The 18,442-nt window shown below is 44.3% G+C and overlaps 1 protein-coding gene across 2 annotated transcripts in view; it reads right to left on the reverse strand.

Annotated features, from left to right (window-relative positions):
* Positions 1-18,442, reverse strand: part of GNG4 (G protein subunit gamma 4) — a 71,304-nt gene that overhangs the window by 9,020 nt on the left and 43,842 nt on the right. For both annotated transcript variants that reach the window (XM_046026145.1, XM_046026144.1), the window contains one exon: positions 18,094-18,202. In XM_046026145.1, the coding sequence (XP_045882101.1) occupies positions 18,094-18,192 (99 nt within the window). In that variant the 5' untranslated portion in view covers positions 18,193-18,202. The remainder of the gene's footprint in view (positions 1-18,093; positions 18,203-18,442) is intronic.

Raw genomic sequence — 18,442 nt, forward strand, 5'->3', positions numbered from 1 at the left:
TACAGACAAAGGGCTGTTATCCAAGATCTATAAAGAACTCCTCAAACTCAACACCCAAAAAACAGATAATCACGTTAAAAAATGGGCAGACGACATGAACAGACACTTCTCCAAAGAAGACATACAAATGTCTAATAGACACATGATAAAATGTTCATCATCACTAGCCATCAGGGAGATTAAAATCTAAACCACACTGAGATACCACCTTACACCAGTTAGAATGGCCAAAATTAACAAGACAGGAAACAACATGTATTGGAGAGGATGTGGAGAAAGGGAAAGCCTCTTACAGTGTTGGTGGGAATGCAAGTTGGTGCAGCTACTTTGGAGAACAGTGTGGAGATTCCTCAGAAAATTAAAAATAGAGCTTCCCTATGACCCCACAATTGCACTACTGGGTATTTATCCCAAAGATACAGATGTAGTGAAAAGAAGAGCCATCTGTACCCCAATGTTCATAGCAGCAGTGTCCACAATAGCTAAACTGTGGAAATATCTGAGATACCCTTCAACAGAAGAATGGACAAAGAAGATGTGGTCCATATATACAATGGAGTATTATGCCTCCATCAGAAAGGATGAATATCCAACTTTTGCATCTACATAGATGGGACTGGAGGAGATTATGCTGAGTGAAATAAGTCAAGCAGAGAGAGTCAATTATCATATGGTTTTGCTCACTTGTGGAGCATAAGGAATAACATGGAGGACATTAGGAGAAGGAAGGAAAAGTGAATTGGGGCAAATTGGAGGAGGAGACAACCCATGAGAGACTGTGGACTCTGAGAAATAATCCGAGGGTTTTAGAGGGGGGATGGGTGAGCCTGGCTGTGGGCATTAAGGAGGGCATGGATTGCATGGAGCACTGGGCGCCATGCATAAACAATGACTCTTGGAACACGGCAAAAAAAATTTAAGAACTCACAAACCAGTAGGGTTGTCATGACTCTTAGAAGGGCTAGAAATAAACAAACAAAGAGGGGAAGACACGTGAAAGACTTATCTGTGAGAAGAATTATGAGGGGAAAAAAATCTCTGGCTCAAACAGAAATGTGAAGCAAGAGCCATGAGGCCGACACCCGGAGGTCTGTCCCCGCAAACTTGTGCGTGCTTACCGCTCGGTTCTGCCCAACACCTCTGCGCTGTCCAAGCTGATGGGCAGGACAAGTAGAAAAGATAATCCTGATCTCATTTACACTTACATTTGGGATGTAATTTATGCTTTTTATGCAGTGTGTTTCCATGAAAATATGGTCATATTTTGCATCCGGCTGCTAGTCCCTAAGGGAATGAGGAGGAATATACAGATTGTATACAAAATGAAAAAAACCAAACCAAAATGGACAGTGTACTTACAGATAATGTGCTAGAGAGAAACTCTATGGGAAGGACAGAAAGGGTCTCTTTCTGCTTACTGTACCATGTGGCCACCTCGCATGACACCCCTCTTTCCTCTTCATGGATCATGATAGTATATAAATGACAATAAATTCTGAGGAGGGAATGCTAACTGGGTCCTCAGGGGTTGGTGGCATCTCCGGGGAAGAGGTGATTCCTATGCAGAATTTTAATTTTGAAACAGCTTTCTTGTCTTTACAATGATAATCCTTATTTGTTCAAAAAATTGACCCGAAAAGTTCAAAGCTAGAAGCAAAAATCAATTGCCAAGTGGAGACAGTGCTTTAGTGAACATCTTTTCAGATATCTTACTGTTCCTCTTTCTACATACAATTTCATATGCTGTTCTGTAACATGCTTTTTTGTTCACTCAGTACACACAGATGCATGTCATTGTTTAGGATGACAATGTAGCGTCACATGGTCTCTACCTGACTTACTTAACCAAGCCCTGTTGATGGGCAGTCAAAAATTACAGTTTGCCGACATTATACGAGTACGCTGATGAAATTCTTACTGCCCTTCATTATTTGTGAGAGAGTCTCTGGGTAAACTTCTAGATGTGAGAACACTGGGGTCAAGGGTATGCACAATAAACATTTTGATACACATTCCGAAATATCCTTCTAGAAGACTGTATCAGGGTCCACTCCAACCATCAAGAACCTCTCGCTTCACTTTACAGCCAATGCATGACAGTGGATTTCATCGAAGATTAAAAACATCAACAGTCTTACGGTAGCCAAGATACGGAAGCAACTCGAGTGTCCACTGACCGACGGAGGGGTAAGGAAGATGTGGTGTGTACACACACATGATGGCATATTACTCAGCCAGATAAAAGGGTCATGCCATTTGCAACAACGTGGGTGGACCTGGAAGCTATTATGGTAAATGAAATAAGCCAGACTGAAAGAGACAAATGCCACATGATTTCACTCATATGTGCCACCTAAATAAACAACGGAATACACAAGAAGCAGCAGAATCAAAGGCAACAAACTGAGGGTTTCCAGAGGGGGTGGGGCCAAATGGTGAAGGGCAGTGGGAGATACGGGCTTCCGGTTACGGAATGAGTAAGTCGAGGAAATAAAGGCACAGCAGACAAGGTCATGTTTTGCATTTGGCTCCTGGCCCAGGGCACACAGTCAGTGGTACTGTGGTCGTGCTGTCTGGTCACAGATGGTAGCTACACCCGTGGGGAGCACAACATTGCAACAGAGAAGCTGAACCACCATATTGTACTGTTGACACTAACGTCCCGTTTGTGTGTCAACGAGACGAAAACAAAACCAAAACCGGTATGGGTCTCTGTATTTTTTTTTCTTAAGCAGATCTCAGTGTTGTTTTGTGCCTAATTCTTATTTACGGAGATAAATGTCTCTTCATATCTTTGACCATTTATAGGTCTCCATTTTAAGCTGCCTATTCGTTTGCACAGTTAAAAAAAAAAAGAGTTCCTTTTCTTATTGACTTGTCAGAGAAATTTCAGAGAGGTTTACGGAAACCAACACTTTGTTACACAAATGCAAATGTGTTTGTTTTGTTGACTGGAAATTTTTACCATATTGAGTTTTTTAAAATGCCGTCAAAACTTTTATGTTATGAACTGTGGATTTTGTGGTATGTTTGGCCCTCCCAAATGTTTGTAAAAACATTTACTTCTGAAAAAAAAAAAAAACCCAAAACATTTTCTTCTATTTCCCCACTACTTTTATGGTTTTATTTGATATATTTAAATCTTGATCAACGTGCCTGGGTGGCTCAGTCGGTTAAATGTCTGCCTTCAGCTCAGGTCATGATCTCAGGGTCCTTGGATCAAGCCCTGCATTAGACTCTCTGCTCAGCAGGGAGTCTGCTTCTCCCTCTGCCTCTGTCCCTCCCGCCCCCAAATAAATAAATAAATTAAAAAAAAAATAAATCTTGGGGCACCTGGGTGGCTCAGTGGGTTAAAGCCTCTGCCTTCGGCTCACGTCATGATCTCAGGGTTTTGGGATCTGAGCCCTGCATCAGGCTCTCTGCTCAGGGGGGAGCCTGCTTCCCTTCCTCTCTCTCTGCCTGCCTCTCTGCCTACTTGTGATTTGTCTGTCAAATAAATAAATAAAATCTTTAAAAAAATAAATCTTTGATCAAACTTAGGGACTGACCTGTGTCCCCCAAACTCCTATGTTGAAGCCATAACCTCTAATGTGATTATTTGGAGATATGGCCTTTAGGGAGGTAATTCAGGTTAAATGAGGGAAAAAGGGGATGGGATTCCCTAATCTGATAGAACTGGGTATGTTTAAAAGAAGAACAGGGGCACCTGGGTGGCTGAGTGGGTTAAAGCCTCTGCCTTCAGCTCAGGTCATGATCTCAGGGTCCTGGGATCGAGCCCCGCATCAGGCTCTCTGCTCAGCGGGCTTCCCTTCCACTCTCTCTGCCTACCTCTCTGCCTACCTCTCTGCCTACCTCTCTGCCTACTTGTGATCTCTGTCTGTCAAATAAATAAATAAAATCTGAAAAAAAAAACAAAAAAAAAAAAGAAGAACAGACACAAGCTCTCTCTTCCCCTGAGCACAGAGGGAAGGCCACTTGAAGACACAATGAGCACGGAGGCCTCGCCAGACATCAACTTGACTGGCACCTTGATCTTGATCTTCCAGTCTCCGGACTGTGAGAAATTAAATTTCGGTTTAAGCCACTGTGGTATGTTGTTATGGCAGCCCAAGCAGACACATACCATCCACCTGAAGTTCATCTGTATAAAATTAGTGATGTATGCAGCTTTGTTTGTTTTCCTAAGGGCTAGTAATTTCCAGCAGCATTTATAAATAATGTGTTCTCCACTGATTTGAGATACCATCTGGATCATATTCTAAATTCCTAGTACATTTAGATTTATTTAGGACTTCCTATACTGTTCTGTTGATCTGCCTAATTATAAAGATTTAAATACTCTGATTTTATAATAAACTTTAATACTTCACAGGAAAATTCTATATATCTTCTTCCTTGAACATAAATTACTTAAAAAAAATTCTTGGATACTTTCACACATTTATTTATCTAATTGAACTCTAGAATAGTTTGAAGTTTGCTTTTGCCAAAAACAGAAATAGAATTCTGATTAGATTTGTATTGAATTTATATATTAATTTACAGAGAATAGACATTTTTACAATATTAACTCTGCCTATTCAAGAAGAGGGTGTCCACTTTCCTTTATCCAAATTGTCTCCACCTTCCCTTTTTCAAGTCTTTTACATCTTTTTATGTTTTGAGTGTGAAAAAGTATAATCTTACACATTTACATATGGCATTCTCAAAGTCAATTTCATTGTTTAAGAGATGGTTTGAAAAGGATACTGAGGCTGACATTTATTCATACTGTTGCTAATATTTTACTGCACTATGGTCAAAGAATGTGGTATGAACTATTTCTACTTTTTAGAATATATTAAAGTATTCCATGATTGGTACTTATAGAAAAGTGGTAACATTTTTTGGAAAAAGATATATGCCCCATTATCCATCTACCTATCAATCAACCATCAATCAATCAGATCAACCTAATTAATTTTATTATAAATAAATGCTTACATCTTTTTTGTCTAGTTGATCCACCAAAGACTAGGAAAGACATGCTATACCCTTACACAATTTGCCCATCTTGATATTTTGACAAAATTTTCTTTATATATTTTTGATATAATTGGATCGTATGGTAAAACTATGTTTAGCTTTGTAAGAATCTGCCTTCCAAAGTGGCTGTACTATTTTGCATTCCCCAGCAATAAATGAGAGTTCCTATCCTTCCACATCTTTGTCAGCATGTCCTGTTGTCAGTTTTTTGGATTTTAGTCATTCTAACGATTGTGTAGTGGTATCTCATTGTTCCTTTAATTTGTAATGCTCTAGTGGAGCGTTCTATATGTTGTGGAGCATCTTTTCATTTGCTTCTTTGCCATCTGTATATCTTCTTTGGTGAGGGGTCTGTTCAGGTCTTTAGCATATATTTTTTAAGATTTTATTTATTTATTTGTCAGAGAGAGAGCAAGCGAGAGAGAGAGAGAGCAAGAGAGAACGGGCACACAAGCAGGGAGAGTGGCAGGCAGAGAGAGAAGCAGGCTTCCTGCTGAGCAAGGAGCCCGATGTCGGACAAAATCCCAGGACCCTGAGATCATGACCTGAGCCTAAGGCAGATGCTTAACCACCGGAGCCACCCAGGCATCCCTTTTGTGTATTTTTTAATGGAGTGGTTTCTTTTCTCATTTTGGAGTTTTAAGAGCTCTTTTTATATTTTGGATACCAGTCCTTCATCAGATATGTGCTTTGCAAAGGTTTCTCCCAGTCTGTGGCTTGTCTTCTCATCCTGTTAACAGTGTCTTTCACAGAGAAGTACTTAATTTGAATGAAGTCCAGCTCATCAAATTTTCTTCTGTGGCTTGTGCTTTTGGTGTCATAATTACAAACGAACTGCCAAACCCAAGATCATCTAGACTTTCTCCTGTGCTTTTCTCTAGAAGTTTTATAGTTCTGCCTTTTACATGACTCATTTTTGAGCTCATTTTTGTGAAAGGTGTAAGGTCTGTGTCTAGATTTATTGTTTTGCATGTGGCTATCTAGTTGTTCCCACAGCAATTGTTGAAGATGCTATCTTTCCTCCTGTATTGTCTTCGCTTTTTTGTCAAAGGTCAGTTGACTGTATGTATGTGGGTCTATTTCTGAGCTCTCTATTCCACTTCAATGATCTATTTGTCGATTCTTTTGTCAATACCACATTGTCTTGATCACTGCAGCTTTATAGTAAGTTTTGTAGTTGGGTAGTGTCAGTCTTCCTCCTCTCCCTCAATATTGTGTTGGCTATTCCATTTTTTTCTTATTTTCCCTTCTCCATATAAATTTGAGAATCAGTTTGTCAGTATCAACAAGCTAACTTGCTGGGGTTTTTTATTGGCATTGTCTTGAATCTATTGATCAAGTTGGGAAAAAATGACATCTTAACAATATTGAGTCCTCGTATCCATGAACATGGAACGTCTTTATTTATTTAGATTTTCTTTTATCTCTTTCAAGAGTTTTGTAGTTTTTCTCATATAGATCTTGTACACAATGTAACCAGTGGTTAAAAAAACAATTGATCCGGGGCGCCTGGGTGGCTCAGTGGGTTAAAGCCTCTGCCTTCGGCTCAGGTCATGATCCCAGGGTCCTGGGATCGAGCCCCACATCAGGCTCTCTGCTTGCCAGGGAGCCTGCTTCCTCCTCTCTCTCTGCCTGCCTCTCTGCCTACTTGTGATCTCTGTCTGTGAAATAAATAAATAAAAATCTTTAAAAAAGCAAAAACAAACAAAAAAACAATTGATCCAAGATGGTGAAGGTGACTGGATTAAATTATGAAACAATAGTTATAGACCCTGAAATCAATTGCGTCAAAGTTGATGGTGAGAAAAGTTGTGAGCAATGTGGCTTATGATACAAGAAAGAGGGTGAGTTCTATTCCTGTTAGAGTTGGACCTGTGACATACGCAAGTTAATGCACAGCAAAGTAGCTCTGGAGACATTTGGGCTAGGAAAGTGGACTATTCAGTTGAAGCAGCTTAGTCTCAAATAACACTTGTCTCAAGGTGATATTAATATAATACAATCTTGGGGCGCCTGGGTGACTCAGCTGGTTAAAGCCTCTGCCTTCAGCTCAGGTCATGATCCCAGAGTCCTGGGATCGAGCCCCGCATCGGGCTCTCTGCTTAGCTGGGAGCCTGCTTCCTCCTCTCTCTCTGCCTGCCTCTCTGCCTACTTGTGATCTCTGTCTGTCAAACAAATAAATCTTAAAAAAAAATATATAATACAATCTTACAAACCAAGATATTAATATAATAGAATTTAATATTGTACATTATTTATACAATAATATTAATCATCGTATATACTGATATACAATGATATAATACAATCTTGCAAACCAAAGCCCACTGGTAACCCGGGCTTGAGAAGATGGTTTGCTTTTTAGGTACAATTGTATGATCAAACCAAGATTAAGTTTTTGTTAAACACTAGAAGGCCCAAAGCACTAATCTAATGAAAAATACACAAAAATGATGAGAATAACACCAAATGTTGGGAGTAGAGAAGAGAACATCACAATGCGCTGGTGTAAATTTTTCGTCAGGTTATGCTTATTTATATTCAACCCACGTTAGGGTCTAACTTTTGGAGTAAAAGGTAGTGTTGAAGGAAGGAGACTCTCAGGTCATTCCTACCATGTGCCTCACTGGTGACATCCACTCTACAGGACACCTAATATTCTTTTTGCTGCTGCTGTTGCTATTTATACATCCCATGAACTGACACAGATGGGCAGCGATTTCTTTAACCATCTGGTACCTAATGGAGAAAAAGTGTCTTATGCCCAAATCTGAAGTCTACAGAGAGTAAAAATTGAGAAGACTGACCCTATCTCGCCAACAGATAAAGAATCCAGCAGAATTCCAAGCCTGAATTCATCTAGAAACTGTAACCTGGTAAAGACTTTGGATACATTTGATAGATTCCTGAGGCAGATGACCTTTGTGAGATCTTCTGTGGTGAGTGAAGTGCTTGGTTCTCATTAGTACTCTAAAAGCTGGGAAAAAGACACCGGGCAAATGGCACTATCCTATGTGCCATTTGTTGAATGTTGAAGATCTGGGGGTGAGTGGTACTTTGACGGTGCCTACAAAGAATGCATCAAGCCCAATCTTGTGCAAATATTAGAGGGCATGCCGATATTTATTCTTGATGGACATGAACTCCTCTAGCATAGCAGACTCAACTGTACTAAAGCTTGTTGGCTCTGGTGATTAAAGCTGGATTGGAAACAAACTTTCCATTAAAAAATTTTTTAAAAATTTTTAATTGTGGTAAAACACACATAAAATTTATCATCCTAACCATTTTTAAGCATACAGATCAGTGTGAAGTATATTCACACTGTGGTGCAACAGACACAACAGAACTCTTTCATTTTGTAAAACAGAACTCTGCCCCCATCAAACAATTCCCCATTCCCTCTCCCCCATCCCCTGGCAACCACCATTCCATGTTCTTTCCCTATGAATTTGACTATTCTGGTTACTTCATATAAATGGGATCATACAGTTTTTTTCTCTGGCTTAATTTCACTTAACATAATGCCCTCAAGGTTCATCCATGTTGTAGCCTGTGTCTAATGTCCTTCTTTTTAAGGCTGAACAATCTTCTGTTGTATGGATTTACCATACTTTGCTTATCCACTCATCTGCTGAGGGACATATAGGTTGCTTCTACCTGTTGGCTATTCTAAATAATGCTAGGAACTGAATATACAAATCTCTTAGAGACCCCGATTTCAGTTCTTTGGGATACATACCTAGAATTAGAATTGCTGGATTGTATGGTAATTGTATTTTTAATTTTTTGAGGAACTACCATACTAGAGCTTTCTATCATGGCTGCACCATTTTACATTCCCACCAACAGTGCTCAAAAGTTACAATTTCTTCACATCTTCACCAACCCTTGTTATTTTCTGTTGTGTTTTGTTTTGAAAGTAGCTATCCTGATGGATGGGAGGTAATGAAAAAAGGTTTTTAACACTAAATGCTGATATTCTAGTCCCCTCTGTCCTGTGGTAGAGTTCGTTGCTACTGCTGGGATCCTTAGAATGCAAGAAAGAGCCTGAAGAGATGGCTAGATGAAGTCCACTGGAGTGGCCATGGCAGCTCAGTATAGAGTTAGAGACCTCATGAGGCAAGAGTTTGGACAGCTGCCAAAAAGCAGGGCCTTGGTTTCATAGCCCTGATCAAAAAAGGTGCTCCTGTAGGTGTGGCTTATTTGTGATGTATGAGTCAGTGTTTATAGCTGCAGATTTTCAATGCCCTTTTAGGGGGAACAAGGTGTGTGGTGCACGGACTGCCTCACGTGACCCTATTTCTATGATACTGATTTGTATCTCCTTTACTGAAATTCAGTTGTAGGCAATGAAAAAGGTTTGCTAAAGAAGTACACATTTTGCGTTATATTTGACTTTCCGCATGATTGATATGATTGTTTCTGTTATCTACCACATGAATGACCACTTGGTTAGGTAAAGAATTCTTTGCAGAATGTCAGCATTTTTATGTAATCTTAGGCTGGCCTCTTCTGAACTGTGATGCCATATTGTCCAGACTGATATTTCTGCCCTTTGTAGCTAGGGCACTGTGGTTTAATGATAAGACTCGAAGTTCTGGGTTGGTATTCCCACCTCGTCACCTTACTGTGGGCCCAAGTTTTCTTGTGTATGAACTGGGGTATGAGCAGCACCAATACCTTGAGGCCAGGGTGAGGATTCAAGCATTTAATGCATGTTGTTAGGTGTATGTGTCCCCAATGATTGCTTCCTCTGCCTGCATACGTAATGGGCTTTTCCTTTACTTTAGAGATTAAGGAACCTCAGCAAGTGTATGTGTCTCAGGGCTTATTATTCTCTATTATAGTCCTTCCTGGAACATGGTGAGCTGTTTGGATCTGCAGATTCAAGTCTTCCTTTGTTTAATGAAACCTTTTCACATTCTCCCCTTAAGAGTATTTTCTATTCCATAGAAGAGTATTTTCTATTCCAGTGTTTTCTCTGCCAGGAACATCAGCATCCAAATGTTGGAATGGTGCGGCCAGTTTTTGTTTCTGTCACTGTCTCCCTGACTGCTCTGATCTGACTATTTGTCTTCTCTTCTGCATTATGTATGAGTTTCTGAAGCCTGTGCTTCACGTCATTAATTTGGTTTCCTAAGGAGCGTGTCACACTCTTTGCTCCTTGTAATGCTGTTCCCCATCCCCCTCATCTTCTTTCCGTAGTTTCCCACCTCCTTTTCTGACTCATTATTTTATCTCCTCTTTGAGCTAGTGTTTCACGGATTCTGTTTACTTTACATTTTTGAGCCTCTAAAGCAGTTACCTGAAGTTTTCTGGAAGACTTTTTCCTAAATGAATACTTTATTGGTCTTCTATATGCTATAGTCCAGTTCTTGATTTTTTTTTTTTTTTTGGCAGTATGTTTACATAGGTCCATAAAATCTGTATGGAACCACAAAAGACCTTGAATAGCCAAAGCAATCTTGAGAAAGAAGGACAAAGCTAGAGATACCACAATCCTAGATTTCAAGACACATGACAAAGCTGTGGTCATCAAAACAGTATGGTACTGGCACAAAAATAGAAAAGAGAGCAGAAAAGAGAGCCCAGACATAAATCCACACTTAAATCATTAATTAATCTATGACAAAGGAGGCAAGAATATACAATGGGGAAAAGACACTCTCTTCAAAAAACAGCTCTGGGAAAACTGGACAGCTACATGCAAAAGAATGAAACTGAACCATTTTCTTATACCATACACAACATACAGTCAAAACAGACTAAAGACCTAACTGTGAGACCCCAAACCATTAAACTCCTAAAAGAAAACATAGGCAGTAATTTCTTTGGCATCGGCCATGGAAACATTGCTCTAGATATGTCTCCCGAGGTAAGGGAAACAAAAAGCAAAAATAAACTGTTGGGACTACACCAAAATAAAAACCTTTTGCACAGGGAAGGAAATAATCAAAATAACTAAAAGGCAACATACTGAGTGGAGGAAGATATTTGCAAATGATATATCTGATAAAGGGTTAGTATCTAAAATATAAAAAGAACTTACACAACTCAACAGCAAAAACCCCCAATAATCTAATTTAAAAATGGGCAGAGGACCTAAATAGCATTTTTCCAAAGAAGACATCCAGATGGCCAACAGACACATGAAAAGATGCCCAACAGACACATGAAAAGACGCCCAACATCACTCATCATCAGGGAAATGCAAATCACAATGACAAGGAGAGATCAACTCCCACCTGTCAGAATGGCTAGAATCAAAAAGACAAGAAACAACAGGTGTTGGTGAGGCTGTAGAGAAAAGGAACCCTTGTGCGCTGTTGGGAATGCAAACTGGTGTAGCCACTGTGGAAAACAGTTTGAGGTTTCCTCAAAAAATTAAAAATAGACTTAGCATATGATCCAGTAATTCCACTACTATTTACCCAAAGAAAACAAAAACACTAATTTGAAAAGATGTATGCACTCTTAGGGTTTTTTTTTTTTGTTTGTTTGTTGTTTTAAAGATTTACTTATCTGAGAGGGAGAGAGAGAAAGCAGGGGAAGGGTCAGAGACAGGAGGGGAGAGAGAATCCCAAGCAGGCTCACGCTAAATAGAGAGCTTAACATGGGGGTCAATCTCATCACCCTGAGATCATGACCTGAGCCAAAATCAAGAGTCGGATGCCCAACTGACCGAGCCACCCGGTGTCCTTCTGCAGTGCTTTTTAAAAAGTAATGCTGCAAAATTGGAAATAAGGGAACTGTCCCAAGGATGGGAGACAGTGAAATAAATTATTGTATGGCAGGTGATGGAGGAAAGAGATAGTAAAAATGACATTTCGGGAGAGTATGTACCGACCTGGACATGTCATCACAATACACTACTTGGTGATAAGTCAGGTTGCAAAATGTAATCACCACAATTTTATAAAAAGAAAAACAGGAAAATGGCTAGATGGAAAAAACATGGAAATGTGGTGGTTAGAAATTATTTAAACTTTCTTCCTTATACTTTTATTTTCCAACATTCTCTAAAGTAAATGAGTACCATTTTTATGAACAGAGAAATAGCGTTATTTTTAAAACAGGAATTAAAGGCCTTGGAATAGGGTATCTACTTTCTTAGTCTCACTTGTAGCTTCTGGATGTTCTCTCTCTTTTTACAAGCCTTACACACACTATATGCTTTGAGATATATTCAACTTACTCTCATATATTTATGGTTTGAAAAAAATTCTAAACAGAAGAAGCAGAGTATATGTAAAATATATCTTCAAAACTTGCAAATTCCATTCTTGTGTCCTTGTGTTTTCTCTACAATTTTTTTGATCATGTATTCTCTTTTCTTCTACTACTTATTTGTCTATTAAAATACTTATTTATTTATTTGAGGAGGGGGAAGGAACAGAGGGAGAGGGACAAGCAGACTCTGTGCTGAGTGTGGAGCCCGATGAAGGGCTCAAGCCCAGGCCTGGAGCCAAAATTAAGAGTCAGACGCTCAACCGATGGAACCAGGCAGGTGTCCCTGATCGTGTTTTCTCTTTTCTTTTAAACACCAAATTACAAAACCTCAATGTCCAAGAGTAAATGGGAATAATTCATTTTTTACCTTAGGCTATTCTGTTTCTCTTTTCAAACTGTTTTCTCCAAATTTTTCTTAACTGTTATGGAGAAGGATTGCGAGTCATTACTTGTCATGATAGGATCTCTTTCTTCTATGTCGATAGCTTCCCACACTCATCTGCTTCTGCTGCTGTCTCTGGGGCTTTAGCTTTTAGAGCATTCATCAACTGACACTGTTCTTTCTGCCCTCATTTCTTGGTAGTCCATTGAATGCAAGATGATATAAAACAGGTTGATTTAGGGGCGCCTGGGTGGCTCAGCGGGTTAAAGCCTCTGCCTTCAGCTCAGGTCATGATCCCAGGGTCCTGGGATCGAGCCCCGCATCGGGCTCTCTGCTTAGCGCAGAACCTGCTTCCTCCTCTCTCTCTCTCTGCCTGCCTCTCTGCCTACTTGTAATCTCTATCTGTCAAATAAATAAATCTTTAAAAAAAAAACAGGTTGATTTATCTGTCAGCAATCAGCATCTCAAGCCCGTGTTAACATAATTAGTCTCAGCTGAATGGCAGCCCCATTAGGGATTGTTAGCACATCCCACAGTGAGAGCAAATGAGCAACTGACAGAGAGAGAGAGAGAGAGAAAGAGAGACTGGGCATAGTCCCTTGGCAAGTTTGTCAGCTGTTCCTGGCCCCAGCTGAGAGGTAGGTCTGCTTAAAGGTGTGGTCCACCTGCAGAGCCCAAGTCACAGTTCCAGGGACTGGTCCAATGCCCAGTGCCCGGGGCAGGAGAATCAAAGCACACCTAGAAGTGCCCAGTGGAGAGGTGGCTTCCACAGCCTTCCTGGGAGCCTGCGACTGGGCCTGCCTGGGGCCCCTGCCCCTTCCCACGGGACATCTTCTCCACACCTGTTCTCCTGTCGGGCGGGACAAGCCGGCTCCGGAGACTTTTTTTTTTTTTTTTTTTTTTTCACTTAAACCTGTTATGCTTTGCTCAGCTCCTGTCTTCCAGAACGGTTTCCCAACCTCTCCCCGCTCAGTGATCACTGTTATCCATGCACTCTGCCAGTGCCGTTTGACACAGCTGGAGTCTCTCATGGGTGAGAAAAAGGAGGCGCTCTGGTATTCTTTTCCTGAGGACTAGTTTCCATGCTAGTCATATGTATGTTCTTTTTTTCTTTTTTAGGATCCTGAGTATTACTTTCCAAGCATTTTTGCTTTTTGGGAGGCCATACGAGTTCTATGTGGAATCGTCTTTGTTCTTATGATACACGGAGAATATTTACTTTTTTTTTTTTAGCAGCTGATACAGGTTCTCAAAGAGAACCCATCTTTGTCGGGCAACACCCGTGGCGGCGTATAAAGCCTCCCTCCTACGTCCCCCGCAAAATCTGGGACAAAGCCGACGTCAGGCCTGGGCTTCTGTGCAGATGATGTTTTGGGGGGACATACAGGACTTTAAGACCAGAGTGAACGTTTTGGCTACATTTTTCCCTCCACGAACTGCCCACACCTCTCTGAGTTCACAACCCAAACAACTGCTTCGTGTGGTTACTTTTTTCCTCTTCTCCCCCCCGAACAGTCACCCCCTTTACTCTCAGGAGCAGCAGGCACCACCCCTCCCCTCCCTCCTTCCACGCTGGACACTCTTCAGTCACGGCAACTGCAAAGCCCAGAGGTGGCTCTGTGGCAGGCTTCCCACCTTGCCAACCATGGGCCTTTCCTGCTTGGTGCCCGACACCTGTCCTGCCCGTGCGGTCCTCTGGCCCCCATCTGCTGGTCCCCATCTGCCGGTCCCCAACTCCCACCTGGAGCCAGCTCTGTGCAACCCGTGCTTGCAGTGATTTCTTCCACTGGAGCCTCCAGATGCAAACACCGCCCCCCCCCAACCCGCCCCGTGCTTCCTGTCGCTCCAGGGCCTAGAGAGAGGCGGGACACACTCATCCTTCCCATGCCACAGCCTGTCCTCGGCCCCCTCATTCCCATCACGTTCTGCATGAGTTCAGTGAGTTCTAGGAAGTGCCCCCTCACCTCCGTCATGCACCTGTCCTCTGTCACTGGCCCTCCAGGCTTCTCTTACCCCTTCTCCTCTCCTGCACTGACCCTTCATCCATTCTGGAAAGGCCACTTCTCCCTGGTGACTTTCTTCCTCTTCCCTCCCTCCTCAAGGCGCTTACTAGGGTCAGTGCGGAGTGTTCTCCATGGTTTCTCTGTCTCTCCAGATTCTGTTTTTATCGTCTGGCTAATGGATAACAACATACACTACTTTTGCCAAGAACTGCATCAAGTAGGCTTTTCCCCCCAAAGCCCTGCTATGCCTCAAAACAAGAGGTGTCGAGCGCCCAAAGCATGCATGAGCTTCGCACCCAGTAAGATGGCTATTATACAAAAAGTAAGTGTTGGCAGGATGTGGAGAAAACGGAAGCTTTGTGTGTTGTTGGGGGTGTAGCCATCACGGAAACCAGCGTGGTGGTTCCTCGGAAAGTTGCACATAGAATTACTGTGTGATCCTGCGCTCTCCCGTCTGGGTATATGTCCGAGGACGGAAACCGGGGACTCCAAACCCTCGCCCACCTTTGCTCACAGCAGGACTTTCCCAAGAGCCCAAAGGCAGAAGCAGCCCGCGACGATGAGCACCGTCACCAGGCGAATGGGTCGGTGAGAGGTGGGACATGCGGCGGAATCTTCGCCGGCCGTGGGAGGAGGGGCGTGCTGGCAGACGCTGTGGTGTGGACGAACCCTGTGGTGTGGACGAACCCTGTGGTGTGGACGAACCCTGTGGTGTGGACGAACCCTGAAGACGCGCACCAAGCGAAGTGTGGACAAACACTGCATGATTCTTGTAGGAATGAGTTTCCCAGAACAGTCAAATTCACAGCGACAGAAAGGCTGGAGCTTGCCAGGGGTGGGGCGAGGGCGGAATGGGGGACAGCGCGTCTGCTGGAGGTGGGACAAGTTCTGGAGAGGGTCGGCGGAGAGGACGACTGCACGAGCCTCGGGATGAACTTCATGCTACTGCGCGCTTGCAGGTGGTTCAAACGGCAAATTGCACGTTACGTGTATCTTAGTATATTTTTTTAAAAAATAAAGAAATGTTCAAGGTTGGGTGAGCAAGGGGAGAAACCCTACGCGTGACTGCGCAGCTACAGTGGGCATGCGGCCCCTCGGGGCCACCTCTCTTGTCAGGAAGTTCTGGGTCCTCTGTGACCCATACCCAAAAAGGCCGTCAGCGGCGCCTCCCCGAACCTCCCCAGAGTCGGAGACGCCCGCAGGGAGCCTGCTCCTGGGATCTGGCGGCCGCGTCTCCCTCACCCGTCGCCGCCGGAAACAACCTTCCCTTCTGCTACCATCTAAGGAGCTCGACTGAGTTGGTTTATGATTTCTCCCCGTTCTTTTCGAGCCGGTGCATGGGCCTTTAGTGACTCTCAAAGAGCCCTTCACTGGGGGAGGGACATCTGGTGACTGTCACAGGTGAGGGTGGTGGTGACTGTCACGGGTGAGGGTGGCGGTGGCTGTCATAGGTGGGGATGGTGGCTGCTGTCACAGGTAAGGGTGGTGGGTGACTATCACACATGTAATTTTAAATAAATTATACAGAGTTTATCTTCCTGGTTAGACTCCAGGCACGAGAGCTGTCCCATGACCAAGGCCGGTGCCCACGGTCTTTCCAGTCTCTGGCCGTGGGGCTGCACAGTTGGGCTCTAGCGTCTTTCTCCCTAGTGTCTCCCACACGGCCTTGCTGAGTCTGCACCCACTTCCTGGTGTGTCTGCCTCTCTGATCCAGCTCTGCGCGGGGCTCCCGTCTACACCTCTCTCTGCAGCTCTGGCTGTCCCGGCCCCTGACGACTTGGTCTCCGGCCGGCAGGTCAGTGCACTCACGGCCCCAGCTTCACGCTTTGAGGTCTGGATGCTCTGCGCCTCTGCCCGCACCCCCGGCTGCCTAAAGCGCCCCACTCCCCGCATGGCCTGCAGCTCTTCCGGCAAGTCCAGCTGCCCCAAATGAGCCTTGCCCGGCCCGCGCTAGCCTTCCCTGCCCCTAGGGTACCACCTCTGAACCAATACCAGCTCCCGGCTCCGCCGGGCCTTCTCTGGGCGCGCGGAGGGGCTGCCCGCACGTCCTCGTCCCCGCAGTGCACAGTGCAGAGCGGGCCGCAGGCGAGCTTCTTGGAAGATCGAGTCTCCACGCCATCCTCATCCTTTCGGCGAACGTCTGTCCTGTGGATCTCATTCTTAGATCCATTTCTACACTAGTGGGGCTCTCCCTCCTTTACCTGTTTTTTTTTCTTTTAAAGATTTCATTTATTCATGAGAGAGAGAGAGAGAGAGAGACCATGCGCATGAGCGTGGGGAGGGGCCAAAAGATGCAGGGCTCGATCCTGGGACTCTGGGATCATGACCTGAACCGAAGACAGTTGCTTAACTGACTGAGCCACCCAGGCGCCCTCTCCCTCCTTTAGAATTGTTGGTTCCTTGCTCTTTGCTCCAGCCTAGAGACGAAGGTGTGACGTCTAATCTGTAGCTCGCACCAGCACCTGCAGCATGGAGGCCCCGAACAGTAGGGGCGCACTTACGCCCACTTGTATCACGTCGTATTCCCCCTTCGCTTCACGTATCACTGTGTCACTTTCTGTGCTCGTTTACCGCCCCCTTGGATAGCTCGAGTCCCAAAGCCCCAGTGTTCCCACAACTGTCCCGACAGAAGCAGGAGCTGGTGCTCTCTGGCTGTAATTCCAGCAGAAGGGGAGGTCTCAGTGCCAGGAATCTCGTGGAGGGACTGTCTGCTTTGCCAGCAGAAGGCTGTAGGGGTCACCCACTGTCCCCAGCAATTTGTTGTTTTTGAATCCCAGATGCCCAGGCGAGACCCCTGGTTCTGTGTGCCAAAGACCTCTGGACTTGAGTTTCCTGGTGTCAGACTCCTGACGGCTGATGAACCACACACTATCTGAGAGCTCCAGGCTTTGCCTGGCCCCCTGCTGGCTTCTGAGTGGCATCTGGTGACTTTAGGTGGTTTCATCTTGCCTCCGCCCTCCCAGCGTGAAGGGATCTACACTCATCAGCGCAATGAACGTGGTGAGAGGTGCCTGGCGCCTCTCTTCACTTTCCCTGGCGCCACATCTGAAAACGTGGCCCACGGTTCAGCGCCTCCCTCCCAACAGCCCCTGTCAATATACCCAACAGAGTCTAACCACGAAGTCACGACATCCGGCAGGAAAACGATGATGGATCTCGCTGTCAGACCCTCTCGCTTACTGGTATGACAACAGAGTGAAATAGAGCTGAGAGGAATACGAGTCTATTTTTGGCAGCTCCTTACGGAATTCGTGCACACTGTGTATTCTGCATCATTTGAATCCTTGAGCACACTCAGAACTCGGAGGCAAACACTCATTTGTAAATGTTACAGCTGCCAAGGTTGGCCGGCGGCTCCGCTGGGTGACGAGTTAACTCTCACAAGGAAACGGGAGGAATGCTGGGAGCTGGGTTCTGGCCAGCGGGGAAGGCTGGCTGGCGCGGGCTTACCTTGACCCTGTCCATACAGGCTTCCATCTTGAGCTGCTCTACAGCTTTCCTGGCTTGCGAGATGCTAGTGGTGCTGTTGTTGGACATGACTTCTTTCATTCCGCTGCCCCTGAAACAAGCAGAGTTGACCGGTTGGAAGAGGCTGACCCTCCTCGCTGTTCTCCCGTCTCCCACCGCCTACAGCTTCTCTGTCCCAGCCGGGGAGCGTTGGTGAGAAAACCCTCCCACGACAAGGGGAAGACATGCTTCTCTAGAGTGATGGGAGTGAGATGCTCGATTGTCAAGATGGTCTCAACCATGGGTAGACCAGATGGTCCCAGCGTTACTTCACTACCCCCATGACCGTAAG

The sequence above is a fragment of the Meles meles genome, chromosome 13 (genome assembly GCF_922984935.1).
Source record: "Meles meles chromosome 13, mMelMel3.1 paternal haplotype, whole genome shotgun sequence".
In the NCBI taxonomy this organism is placed as follows: domain Eukaryota; kingdom Metazoa; phylum Chordata; class Mammalia; order Carnivora; family Mustelidae; genus Meles; species Meles meles.